Source organism: Mesoplodon densirostris, chromosome X (genome assembly GCF_025265405.1).
Source record: "Mesoplodon densirostris isolate mMesDen1 chromosome X, mMesDen1 primary haplotype, whole genome shotgun sequence".
Lineage (NCBI taxonomy): Eukaryota > Metazoa > Chordata > Mammalia > Artiodactyla > Ziphiidae > Mesoplodon > Mesoplodon densirostris.
This window is the reverse complement of record NC_082681.1, coordinates 121384756-121398371: the sequence shown is the minus strand read 5'-3', so window position 1 is coordinate 121398371 and position 13616 is coordinate 121384756. Positions and strand designations below refer to the sequence as shown.

The 13616-nt window shown below is 42.6% G+C and overlaps 1 protein-coding gene across 3 annotated transcripts in view; it reads right to left on the bottom strand.

Moving 5' to 3' along the window:
• SH3KBP1 (SH3 domain containing kinase binding protein 1) overlaps positions 1-13616 on the bottom strand; it is a 346074-nt gene that overhangs the window by 136816 nt on the left and 195642 nt on the right. For all 3 annotated transcript variants that reach the window (XM_060086464.1, XM_060086462.1, XM_060086463.1), the window contains one exon: positions 5909-6114. In XM_060086464.1, coding sequence (XP_059942447.1) covers positions 5909-6114 — 206 coding nt within the window. The remainder of the gene's footprint in view (positions 1-5908; positions 6115-13616) is intronic.

Genomic DNA, 13616 nt, shown 5'->3' with positions numbered 1-13616 from the left:
AATATTTCCCCCAAACATTTATGATAATAATTCAAAGCTGTTAGAAAAGCTGTTTGTCTTATCTTGATGTTTCCTTCCATGTAAAAGGAAGACCAAATGGATACTCTCTGGACACACTTGGCCTCTGGGCAGAATTGAACACTCTTGGAACTCTCTATCTCCCTATTCACTTTCTCCTGGGAGAGTGAAATGACTTCTCTGATACATGAATTTAGGAAAAATAAACTGGGCATGCTTAGCTCAGCTCTTCTCTTTCCTCCTCTTGGAAGTTGGCCTTCTCTGCTGTTCCTCAAGGAGCTGGCCCTTCTACCTCACATGGGTCTGCCAGAGTCCAGCATTGCTGAGACTGGGTGGGTGAGTCTGTCTAATTCTGGAGATCAACTGCTAAGCCCATTTGGCTCTCACACTAATCTATATCTTCCAACTTTGCCTTCATCAATAACAACACTGTAATATAACATACGTAGAGAAAGATGTAGAAATCATAAATATGTAACTTGAGAAATTTTTACAAAGTAAAATAAGACTTACATAAAGAGATATACCATGCTCATAGATCGGAAAGGTGTCAATTCTCCCCCAAAAGTATCTATAGTTAATGTACTCCCATTCGAAATCCAGGAGGTTTTATTGCAGGGGTCAGGGGAGGGAGGTGGAGATTGACAAGCTGATTCTAAAATTTATATGAAAATACAACAATGCAGGAAATCTTGAAGAAGAGGAATAAAGATTGTGGACTTACACTACCAGAAGTCAAGACCGACTACAAAGCTACAAGTAATTAAGGTAGTACAGAATGACCACAAGGACAAACAAACCAACAGAACACAGAGTCTGGAAATGGACCCACACATACACAGCCACTTAAATTATGACAAAGGTGACCTTTTTTTTTTTTTTTTTTTTTTTTTGCGGTATGCGGGCCTCTCACTGTTGTGGCCTCCCCCGTTGCGGAGCACAGGCTCCGGACGCGCAGGCTCAGCGGCCATGGCTCACGGGCCCAGCCGCTCCGCGGCATATGGGATCCTCCCAGACCGGGGCACGAACCCGTATCCCCTGCATCGGCAGGCGGACTCTCAACCACTTGCGCCACCAGGGAGGCCCCAAAGGTGACCTTTTTGATAAACAGGTGATCTGCAGAAAGGATGATCCTTTTGATAAACAGTGCTGAGTCAACTGGATATCCATACTGAAAAAGTGAACAAAAATAATACTTTGATTCTCCATCCACTGACTCATTAACTGGTTTAGAATCTACATTGAGGAGGGGGGTTTACTGGTAGAGCCAATACAAGTTTCTGTTAACTTCTCCCCTGAATTCTAGTTATCCTGTCTTCTGTAATCCACTCCTCCCACTGCAGCTTGGAATACTTTCTCTAAACCACCTATGTGATCATGTCACTCTCTTGCTGAGAATTGCTCCCCATTGCCCTCAAAGTCAAGTCCAAACTCCTTAACAAGTCTCACCAGGCCCTTCCTGATGTGGGCCCTGCTTTCTTCTCCATTCTCATCTTTCCCCACTTCCTGCTGGAGCCTTGACACATGCTCTGTGCTATTTCCTTTTCCCTTCGAGGCATTTATACATGTTGCTCTTCCCACCTTGACAACTCTATGCTCCTTTGCTTGATGAATGTGTACTGGACCCGTGGTTCTCAGCCTAAACATCACTTCCTGTAGGTCTAAAAACATCACCTCCTACAGGTCTAAACACCATTTCCTGTAGGAAGTAGGTACACACACATGAATACACACTCTCCAGCCTCCCTAACAACTCGCTACTTCCTGCCGTGCCCAAGGGCTCCTACGGCACAGTACTGTGTTCTCAGCCTGGTCATGGCATTCCCCACACTGTATTATTATTGCTTGTTTACTTTTCTGCAGCTCCCTGAGGGGCAGTGACCTGGTCTTGTTTACCAGTGTATCCGCAGTGCCGAGCATATAGTGAGTACTGAACAAATACTAGCTGAAATGAGTTACATTTACAATTTCCAAGTATTTTCAGCTATGTAGCATTTTTTAAAAGTCCTATGAGGTAGGATAGGCATAAAGAGTATTCCCATTTTACAGATGGTTCAATTGAGGCTAAGTGACTTTGTCAAGGTCAATCACCTAGGACAATGGTACCATGCCCTTCTAATCTTATGATATTTAACTTGGTTCATCTTTAGCCACAACGTATTTTCCACTGTTTTGATATAACACATACGTACCTCTGGGCTTAGTTTAAATGGTACATTTTCCCCCAAGGTTCTTTTCTTTTTTCTTTAACCTTTATCAAGGGAAATTTCCAACATATACAAAAATAGAGTACAGTGTACTGAACCCCCATGTATGCACCACCTAGTTTCAACAATTATCAACTCATGACCAATCTGATTTCCTCTGTGCCCCACCAACTCTTCCATCTTCCAAATTACTGGAAGCAAAATCCCAGACATTAAGTCATTTCACCTATAAATATTTCAGTTAAATGGTACATTAAACACATCATTCACAGGCATATCAGGTTGGTAGTATTAAAAAGACTCATAAATGGGGTCCTTCCTTATAGCTCAGTAAGAGAAGCAAGAATACTAATTATTTCCTTGTTGCTCGGGGGAGTGTTACAGATACACCAGTATCTTTCCTGGTGTATAATCATCAGCATTCAACCACTCTGGGTAGGGTGATATGGATTAAAGCACAGGTAAAATAAGCACAAAATTTTCAACTGACTCAGAAAAGTGGATCTCAAAACTTCGCAAACTTGAACGTAAAGTATACTAGGATGCTTGCAGCTGTTAATAATTATCATAGACCTTTTTTTCCCTCATGCGAGTTATCAAACCAGTCATGTCAACAGGTCAACTGCCCCAGCCTGAGTGGAAGACCTGCTTGGGCTTCACCTAACATAGATGCTGCCACATGAGATCCAGTCTGTGCTTCTGCAAAATCGAAACAGCGAGCTCAACTCTCATAGGAAACTTCCTCCCTTAAACAGAAATCTTAGACACAAAACCACCTCAAAAGCGGTGAGAACCAGGTCGTATACAAGTAAAACATTATCACACTCATCAGCTCCCATGCCAGGTTGTGCAATAACATAATGGATCCATAAATCTATGTAACTATCCATGGCGCCAACAACAGGGGGTGGAGAGAGTTTTGAATCCTCTTAGATGCTATAAAAATTGTCCGCAGCCAGTAAAGCAGGCTGGGAGGTTTAAGTTTTCCCCAGAGGCTTCACAATGAGAAGCAGGTTAAGGGAGCTGCCAGCACATGGTTTCATTCTGCAAACAAATCATGAATCGAGATGCATACACACGCCGTACATATATATATTACTCTGATAAAGTTAACATTTCTTGTCTCTAAGACCAATGCAATAAATCTTGTTTCATAGAGGTGCAGTGAACCATACAACTACTATATTTCCAACTATATAACTGTTATCCCACCCAGTTCCCTCATTTTATAGATGTCTGTAATCTCTAAAGTGCTATATTAATATAGTTTGAATATTATTCCTTTAACTAACACTTACTGAGCACCTACTATATTCCACACACTGTTCTAAGCACATAGCATACCTCAGTGAACAAAACAAAGAATAAACATAATAAAAAATAAACATGTTAGAAGGGGGCACATGCTAGGGAAAACAAAAAATGCAGTGCAAGTAAGCAGGATGGGCCAAGGGGGCAGGTTTCAGAATGAGCAGGCATCAGGGAGGAGAGGCAGGCAGCCACGGCGGACAAGTGGAAACAGAGTGTCCAGGCAGAGGACACCACTGTGGCAAGGGCCCCCAAGTGGGAGCGTGCGTGGCCTGTTTGAGGAGGAGCGAGGGGGCCAGGATGGAGCAAGCAGGCAGAGAGCAGTGAGGGAGGAGGTCCAAGCGGCAATGGGAGTCAGGTCATCCCAGCTCCTGGGCCTCAGGGAGGCTTTTCACTTTGGTTCACAGGGGAGCCTCTACAGGTGTGCGAGCGGAGGAGTGGCACGACCTGACTTCGGGTTTCAAAGGATCACCCTCCTGGCTTTGATACTGACACGAGACCGTAGGTGGAAGGGGAGAAGCAAGAAGACCAATTAGGAGGCCACCGCAGCGATGGCGGGAGCAGGGGGAGCGCAGAGGTGATGAGTCATGGCAGGTGCCGGGCACACTTAGGAGGCTGCGCTGATGGGGTTGCCTGATGGATCAGCCATGGGATGTAAGAGAAAGAGGGGAGTCAGGGACAACCCCAAGGCTTTTCTTCTGAGTAATGGGAGGGGGAGTGGCACTGCCTTCACCTGAGATGGGGAAGGCTGTGGGCAAAGTGGTTTGAGAGGGACGAGGATGAGTTCAGGTCTGGACAAGCTGCTAAGAATTTAGGACCTCCGAGTGGAGATGTTCAAGACAGCAGTTGGACACATGGCTGTGGAGCTCAGAGGAGAAGTGTGCTGAGGTACAAACTTGGGAGTATTATATTTGTCGCTGATACTGCTATTAGTAACAACCCAATTTATTATTAGCGGTTAAGACAAATATTAATAGCAATAATGAAAGCTATGCACACACAATGTCCTTTTACACAGAGAAGAGTAAGACTGAGAATCATAAAACGAACAAAAGGAATTAACTGTTTGCTGACTGAGTCAATGGTCATGTTCATTTCAACCACTTGAATAAAATGAAGAAAAACTGTATTCATCTTTCCTTTCCAAGATGGGAACTTGCTCTTTTGTAAATATTTATGGGAATCTGAAAGTGACCATGTGAAGCAGAAATGAACTCACAAGCTGGGACACTAACTAGATAGTTTTCAGATCTTGAGAAATAGCAAATGCACTAGAGAAGCTTCCACAAAAGAAGAGTTTAAGTGTAACAGTCCTTCCTTTTTAAGTATCTGCCCTTTCTGCCTTATTCATCTCTAAGGGTATTAAGTGTCCAAAAAGTTTCCTTTCCCAATTCTGTTTCTAATGCATGATGACACTGGGCAAGGTTGCTGGTGGATGGCGGGAGGGAGGTGGGTGGAAGTTCTACAGCTGCAGAAGATGATGCAACTTTTAAAAATTCATCTGACAGAGAAATGAAAAACATTTAAAAGCCGTCGATAAACCTGCAGTAGAGATGTTGCCCATGCCCCATCCCCCAAGCCTGCTGGCACAAATGTCAAAGCAAAAATTTCAGCACTAAATCAAATTAACAAACATTCTTTAAGCACAGCACGACTGTAGCTTATTACAATCTGGAAAACTCCACAGTATTTATCAAATGCTAAGCAAGGCTATGATGCTTAAAAGCGTACCAGAGTAGACGTCACTGACAGCCACAAGCACAATGGCTCTGGGTGTGTTGCTGTGGCAACCGCGTACTCAGCAACAACATGCTGTCTGCCTCTCGCCAACCCAGAACCAGGGGCAGGAGAAAACAGCCAGCTTCCTGATGGTAACAACTCAGGGATTCACAGCGAGGGCCATCTCTGTCACTCACACACGCAGGAGACCTCCTTTCAGTAGTATGAAATCATTTCCACCAAATACCTTGAGAAAAAAAATGCACAAGCCTTCTCTCTACTACAGAGCCAGTCAACACGCCCAAGCACAAATCACAAGAGAAACATACCAGGATAGAAGAGAGATTGAAAAGTACCAAGGTTATGTGTTTAGCTGGGTCCAGGCATGAGTGGCTTTTCTGAGGAGGAAATACAGAAGGGCCGGTCTATTTGAAAAGTCATCCTGAGAAACGTTCCATAGAGAGATCAGTAAGAAAAACAACAGCAAACTAGAGCATGAGCCTTTCGAGGAAAGCTGTTCCTATATAGAAGGAGAGCTGCACACGAGGACAATGAAACCTCAGAAGAGGCATAGGAAGTCGTAGACGCCAAGCCCTAAAAGGTACTTTTGGATACACCACATTACGTTGAAGTAAAACAGAAACTGTCCAACATACCTTTTCCACAGGCAGAAAGTCATTTTCTACTTCAATCGACCTTGGTCTTAGCTTTATTGGCTTGTCTTTGAAAATATCTCCAAAGCCCACTCCCTTAACTTTCTTCGGCTGGATTGCGGCCGTTGCGACTGTTCCGTTGGCACCCTCGGATTTGGTACTGCTCGAGTCACCCCCATCACTCTCGGAGCCTGTGGTTTCCCTTAAACCTGTCAAGAGCGGGGACGGGGAAAGAAAGAGCTCAGAAATCAGCCATAGCCGTGAAGCACTTCATAGCCAGCCAGGAACCACTGCTAAAAGTGTCACTGGGTATGGGATAACTTGCACTGCAGTTTTTCATTTAGCGTGTGAATATGTTGCATGGGGGCGGCTCTGAGTTTTGTTCCATCTCCCCACCCCCAGCTTTTTTTTTTAACATCTTTATTGGAGTATAATTGCTTTACAATGGTGTGTTAGTTTCTGCTGTATAACAAAGTGAGTCAGCTATACATATACATATATCCCCATATCTCCTCCCTCCTGTGTCTCCCTCCCACCCTCTGTGCCCAGCTTTTAATTTTAAGAAGTGAATCAAAGCTTTTCAGAAAATCTAACTTCAAAGCAGATCTCTTCCTAAATGTGACATTTCACCTCTTTTCAGCCAGAGCCTGGTCCTCAGCCAAGTTTGTTTTGCTGCAGTCTGTGCAATAACAACTCTTCCCGCCCCCTCCTCGCCTCCCCACCTAGTCAGTGCCACACACTGTACCTCCCATTTCTATGACTCATGTCAGTTAGCAATTAGCAATGAAAGTAACATTTCCTAAAGGGAAACTGTAAAGCTAAAAGCCATTTAAACAAATTAGCAATTAAAGAAACCACACAAAATTATGACTGCCAAAGAATTAAATCTCTTTGGATGGCTTCACGAGGAATAAATGCACGCAGACATGTTTCTTGAGGAAAGCATTAAACCAAACTTGACATTGAAACACTTTCACTGGCAAGATGATTATATTTGTTAAAGAGGGAAACGAAGCTGCCCTCCGGGAGGCCAGAATCCCCCAAGCCTACAGTTCTTCCTCCCTCCTCTGACACCAACGTCTCCCCAGAGCTGAACTCCTTTCCAAAGAAGAACACTGGGGACATGACACCTTTCCTTTGACCTCTGGTGGCATGTGTTGGAAGTCATCAAATAGATATCAGCAAGACAACATGGACACTTACCTCCCCAGATTCTTTTTTTCCCCAGGCTCTGCCCACAATCATGTTCCTAAAAGGAAGAGCCTGTTTCTAGTTAATTTCTGGGTGTACATTCTTACTTTGATGGTCAGTACATTAGTCATGCCATCAAAGGGCAGGATTAAAAGGATATCTTATGGGAAGTGCCATTAAGCCTGTCTCTAAAAGCCTCTAGATGTGTAGAATAGCTCCTGAACATTTACTATATGTCTCCTGATGACAATGATGCCCTTGGGATGAAAGTATACCATTAAATTTTGTTCTCTGTTAGCCACACTGTGCATTATCTTCCTACATGTAAGGTGGCCTCTTTGTACATAAGAATGGTGCATCAAATAATTGCTCACATAAAATGTCACAAAATGTTGAAGTCATTCAAATAAAGAAGTCTCAGTGCAGGAAGAAACTGTTAAATGAAAACAGAAGAATATAGAAAGGTCATTATAAATTGCTAACAAGTCTCAAAATCAAATCCTTTAAACAATGGCTGTGTTTGCTGTTGCTGCTGTTTTCAATAAGATGGTATTTGTAAGCCAAAAAGGAGGGGGTGGGGAGGAAGGTCCCTGGTGTACGTTTTAATTAACTAAAGAACAGCATTTATGAGCAAGAACAGAGGGCAGAACAGTGAGGAACAGCCCGCAACAAGGGGGTCGGTTCCAGTTTACAGGACTGGATGCGAGTGTGCAAACACGGAGAACCTCCCTGGATTAGCCATCCATTCGTGTGGTTATCTGTTCATTGTTTTTGGAAATACCCCTGCTGGAGATATAATTTTGGAGTCTAAATATTGTGTCATTTCCCCTTTAACATGTTCTCATTTTGCCGTATGGATTCTTTCTGTGTGATAAATGGCTTGTATATTCTTTTCTGGTTTGGAAAGAAGCATTTGAGAACGGAATAAAGAAATGGTTAGCGAACAGAAGACATCACTGCTCCCCTTCCCCACCGCCACCACCACCAGCACCACAAGCAGAAGGCAGCAGGGCAAATGGATTTGGGCAAGTCTGTTTTAGTTCTTCAAAGAGAAGAATTTGAAGGATTCTTTTATCATACCTCATTAGCTAGAAACACAAATATTTTCAACCACTGCCATCCTGATTTCACTGAGCTTCTGGTTTTAGGGATTTGCCACCTTCCGGGCTCATCTTAATAATATATTAATCACTGTGAGAAATACTCTTTATGTTACACAGGGAAAGGTTGCACGGTCATTCAACCACACAAGCATGGGCTGGGAAGGAAACACATGGCAGATTTTTCTTCCGGGTATTCTGGTAGCTTGCTTCTATCACTTTTAAGTACTATGAAATTAAATGTCTGAATATCTGGGTTGATGAAATAACTCAAAATCTAGTTCCTTCCCTTCAGAGGAAAAGAAAGGTGGCTTTTCATTTTTGGTGCTGTATCTTTTAGCCACTGGTGCTCATAACACACACTATTATGTAAACTATCCCTGTGTCATGCTCGGAATGCCAGGTGACACTCGAGGGCAGTGCAACCCAAAGTGAGGTCTGTGGACTAGAGCCAAGATCATGAAGGGCTCGTTCCCGGTACACAGAGAGACAAGCACAGAAAGTGTCCATGTTTGGAAATGCTTATAGCAGTGTGCGCTGGTGCTACTTCCGGACGTGCGGCCAACAGACGCGTCTGGGTGAACAGGGCACAGACCAACATCGGTCTGTCTGCTCCTGCTGGGAGGGGCGGGTGGTGCAGCGCATGCGCAGTGAAGGCAAGCCGGCAGTACCCGACGTCTGTCCGCAGGGGAATGGAAATAAAAAGACACTTCACTGCAGACAGTTTGAGAAGTGTGGCTCCGGTGTTCACGCGTGAACCTTCTCCTTCATCACTGTGTGTACGTCTCTATGTACACATATGTGTACGTGCACACTAAGGTGGATGCTTTTCCTTCGCAGTGAAAAAAGAACAAAGCTTCCTCAAGTTTACTTTGGCCACTCATATAACTGGCCAAATTACACAAAAGTCATTGCCAATAATTTCCTCAATATTCCAGCCCGTGAGCCATTTTTGTTTATTTTCAAGTTTACACTCACACGTGTAGTGCTTACTGTGTGGCAGGACTGTTCTACAAACTTCACGAGATTCATTCATTAACCTCATTCATCTCCTTCCCCTCAACTTTTGGCAGCTTTCTTTCACAGCACAAAAGGCTACACACTGGTCCTGCCAAAAGAAGTCTGCCGTGTGGTGACTGGCTGAATGAGCAAAGCAAAATGCCATTTCTGGCCCGGACTTTTCTTACCAAAATCTTACTTCTTTGAACCCCGCAATGAGGAAATGACTTATTGGTTTCCAATGACCCACTCAGTAAAAGCAATAACCACGAGAGGTTGACATCTCCACAGGAAGCCATCTTACACCACCCCAGAGGCGCAGAGATACTGGTACAAACACATATGCCATGACCAATGTTACTGATCCCTTCTCTGCACGCATGGTTCATGCACGCATGTCACACACATGACAGAGGCACAAAGCAAACAAGACAGCGCCAGGGGCTGGTGATGGGAATGCTCCCGCAGCACACACCAAGGAGACGGCACTTATCTCAGGCAAATAAGTCCATGTCCTTGGATCAGAAATTCACACAGACACTTGGCAGAAGCATGAGCAGCTCAGGAAAGTGCAGCTGCATCAAAAAACACAAGAACCCAGATCTTATCTTTACAATTGCCTCCTGCTGTTAAGGTCACTCACTGTAATAGCGTCTGTGGCCCTCCGTCTTTCCCGGTGCAGCTCGGTACAGAATTGTCCCTTCAAAGGTAGTCTTTCCTGACAGTGAATGAGAGAAGAGAAAGGGGAGAGAAAAACAAGAGAGAGGGAAGGGGAGCAAATGATGGCAAAAGAAGGAAGAGGGAGAGTCTTTAACTGAACTTGTCTTCAATGAATCCACTGCAAGAGCTTCACCCACAAAATTAATTAGAAACCATTAGGCAGAATTTAAGAATGTTACAGAATGAGCCCAAAGTCCCCATGCAACCATGATGGCAAGGAGCACCGGAATTAGGGCTCACCTCTGCAAATGCCTGGCATGTGGATTATGCCCAATTTGAACCTGGAAGCCACTTCAACATTATACCTCAAGAGTAGGAAAACCTCAACCAGAGGGAATCCAATCAATCGGATTCCTTAGTTAACTCATTCTTCTCTTTGGAGAGTGTGACCCGAACATAATATAGATTTTGGTCCATTATCCTTTAGCTTCTACCCCTAGAGCCCAGTATGATACAAACTGATATTCATGACCCCAAGAGTCTAAACAAGGCACAAAATCCCTTTTAAAAGATTTTTCATTCTTAGTATCTTGAAGCAAGAAAATGTACAAGTATTCTAGAGGGGGGTTTTCACCAATGAGGTTTGAAACCAATCGTGGCTTCCATGTCAATGTAAGGGGTTTTCTGCTTAGCACCAAAGACACCAGAAAACCCTGTTTCCTGAAACATCTTAATTGAGGTTTTGCCATATCAGTCATGAGACTGTACTTAAGCATGAGGACATAGGACTCACCCAGTGTCAAATGCAAATTATCTTCTTTTTTGTTGTTACAAGTAGAGGTTATCAATAGAATAAGACTGGACACATGGCTAAAGCCCAAATCTCTCTGGAACCATGAGTAAGTACATAGACTAAACAAAACACACTCTGCCCCAGTTTGAGGGTGCACACACACACATACACACACGCACACACACACACACACCCTACAGAGAGTACCATCAGCAAGTAAAATGGTTTGATAAAGACAAGCTCAATTAATATATGCATTACTCTAAGTTATGCAAGAAATAGGTCCTATTATGGCTGTGAGCTGAATATCGAACTGGAGGCCAGTTACATAGCTCCCTCATAGTAAGTGTGAGGGATGGAAAGGTAGGCTACATTTACAGAGAGACAGAGAGTGGAGCTGAGTGAGAGAGAGCAACCTGTCTCACTTTTTAGAAACATTCTTCAGGAAAATGGGAAATTCCATTAGGGACCATCGTGTAAACTTCTGGGCCATGTCACTCCTAATAACATGAAAGGGATTGTAAATGATCAGATCAACAAATTAAATGGAATCAGGTATTGCCAATTTCTGTGTCCTGCAGACATAGTGGTACACCACTGCTTTGAAATCTGCCCTTTTTGACAGATGTACTCTGTCCAGTTAAAGCAAAAACTGAGATATTCAAATCACTGGCTACATAAGGATAATCCAAAGAAACAAGTGTTTCACATGTTCTCCTTAGACTTGTAGCTCTTGAGGACTTTGATGGCAACGTGGAGCAAGTAACAGTGGCTAGTTTTTATGTGGGTGAATTTTTATTCTGCCTAACTTCCATCACTAAGGTAACATTACTCCCCAGGAATACAGCTGTTTTGTGAGCCAGGCCCCCCCAGAACTGAATGGCAGCAGTCCTTTTCATGTCAGAAAAAAGTAAGAAAAAGAAATCAGTATTTCAATAAAGTTCCTCCAAGGACAAGAGAACCTCCCTTTGTTCTTCCCCAGGGTCAAGTCTGAGAATCACTGAGGTAGACATGGCCCTGCCGTCTCTGAATGGCCAAACGTTTCTGCAAAACGCCCACCCCCCACCCCCCACCCCGTCCACTGGAAATGGAGCCTGGGCTGGAGGTGAGTGAGGACACATCTAGAGAACAGAAGAGATGGGCAACTGCAAAGTCCATGAATATGAGTGCTGTTTATTTTGCGGAGGGAGGAATATTCTACTGTCACTATTAAATAATAGTACTTGAAGGCAGCAAACACTGTAAAAGGGAAGCATTTTAAAATTTCAACACAAAATCATATGCTTATGCTAGCATCTAATTTTGCCTGAAACTCTATTTCATCAATTTGCTAATTGCTCTTCACTGCCAACAGAACCTCATACACAAAACAAATAACATTTAATATTAAAAAGTATAGAGACACCAAAGCGCGTGTGTGGGGGTGCCAACCTGGCTTTAGCTCTTATAGGCAAGGGGCACAAGCAATCCATTTCTTACAGCTAATGAAATAAAATATTTCTATAGCATGGGAGTGGTTTGCCCTAAGTTTTAAAAGGCCATCTCCATCTTTGCCTTCGCTTGACAAGTCACTAAAGTACCTGAACCTAAAATTCAAACGTAAGGAATTAGGAAAATAAGAAAGTCAATTCAAACTTAAATATCATGGTTATTAATGGTTATAGAAAGAAAATGCAAACTTTCTCCCTCTGAAAACTATGGGAAATAGCTTAAAATGTTTCTGTAGCTAAATGATGTTTTTCTTTAAAACAAAAAAACAGGAATACTTTTTAGTTTTACAAGAATTATTTTATAATCTAAGAAATTAAATAATATCAAAAAGATGTTGGAAACAGGAAAGTCACATTTATTTCTTAAACGTGAAGCAAAGTATGTATGAAATTGAAACTGGACAGTGGTCATATCTGGATTTCTTTGCCTCTACATCCAAATAAATCTTACAGATCAAGATATTTTCTGATTATAATTTAATGCAATAATATCAATATAATTTGTAATTAGTTCTATTTCACATCATTTAGTCAATACTCGCATGTGCAAAATTGTAACTAAAAAGGTAATTAATTCATCATAATCTGTGATCATAAGAAGAAATAAGTTAAACTGTACTCAGATTTGAAATTTGTCAGATGCTCCGTGAAAGGGTAAACTACAAGCCGTAATGGGAGCAATACCAAAGTATGTGCAAATTATATGCAGGAAGGCCTGCACGTAATGGTGGCTTCATCACTCAGAAGCGAGGCCACACCCAGGACTTCATCTCACTGGGCTTTAGTGTTCTCATCTGACACCAGGCTAGATGAGCTCTCAATTCCTTTCCATCCCTAACATAAGATCCTGCCTGCACAATTATTGCAAACCCTTGGATGTTTTGTTTTTTAAAAACCTAATTTACTCAACATTTTTTTTCACTATTGATCTGTTACATGGGAGCCCATTTCACTCTTTTTTTAAAAAAAAATTCCCTGTTTTGGTACCATTTTGCAAGCCCTAATGAGTGCATAGATCTGGGTGATAATCATCAGTGGCTGCTAATATTCAAAAAGAAAGATAGCCAGACATTATGAGCCTCCAGATAGACTATCCATCACCACCTATGAAGCAGTTCTGTCCCCCACCCCAAAAAATCTCTCTCTCAAACCTGAATTTAATCAAGGCCCTAGATCCAATTATCAATTTATATAGAGTAAACGACACAGCAGAGATGAAATCAGCAAAAGGCAGGCTGTGGGAAACAAATGCACAAAGGACCTCAGTTTCTTCAGCAAAAAGTAGCAACGAAAAAAGGCAACATGGAAGAAGAATCTAGAGATTCAAAGAGAGTTGAGACATATCAACCAATCACAGGGTATGTACCTTCTTTGGGTGCAGATTCAAACTAACAAGTTGTATTAAAAAATAGAAGACTATTAGGGGAAAGTGAACACTGACCATATAGGTAATTACTTTGAGGAATTGCAATTATTAT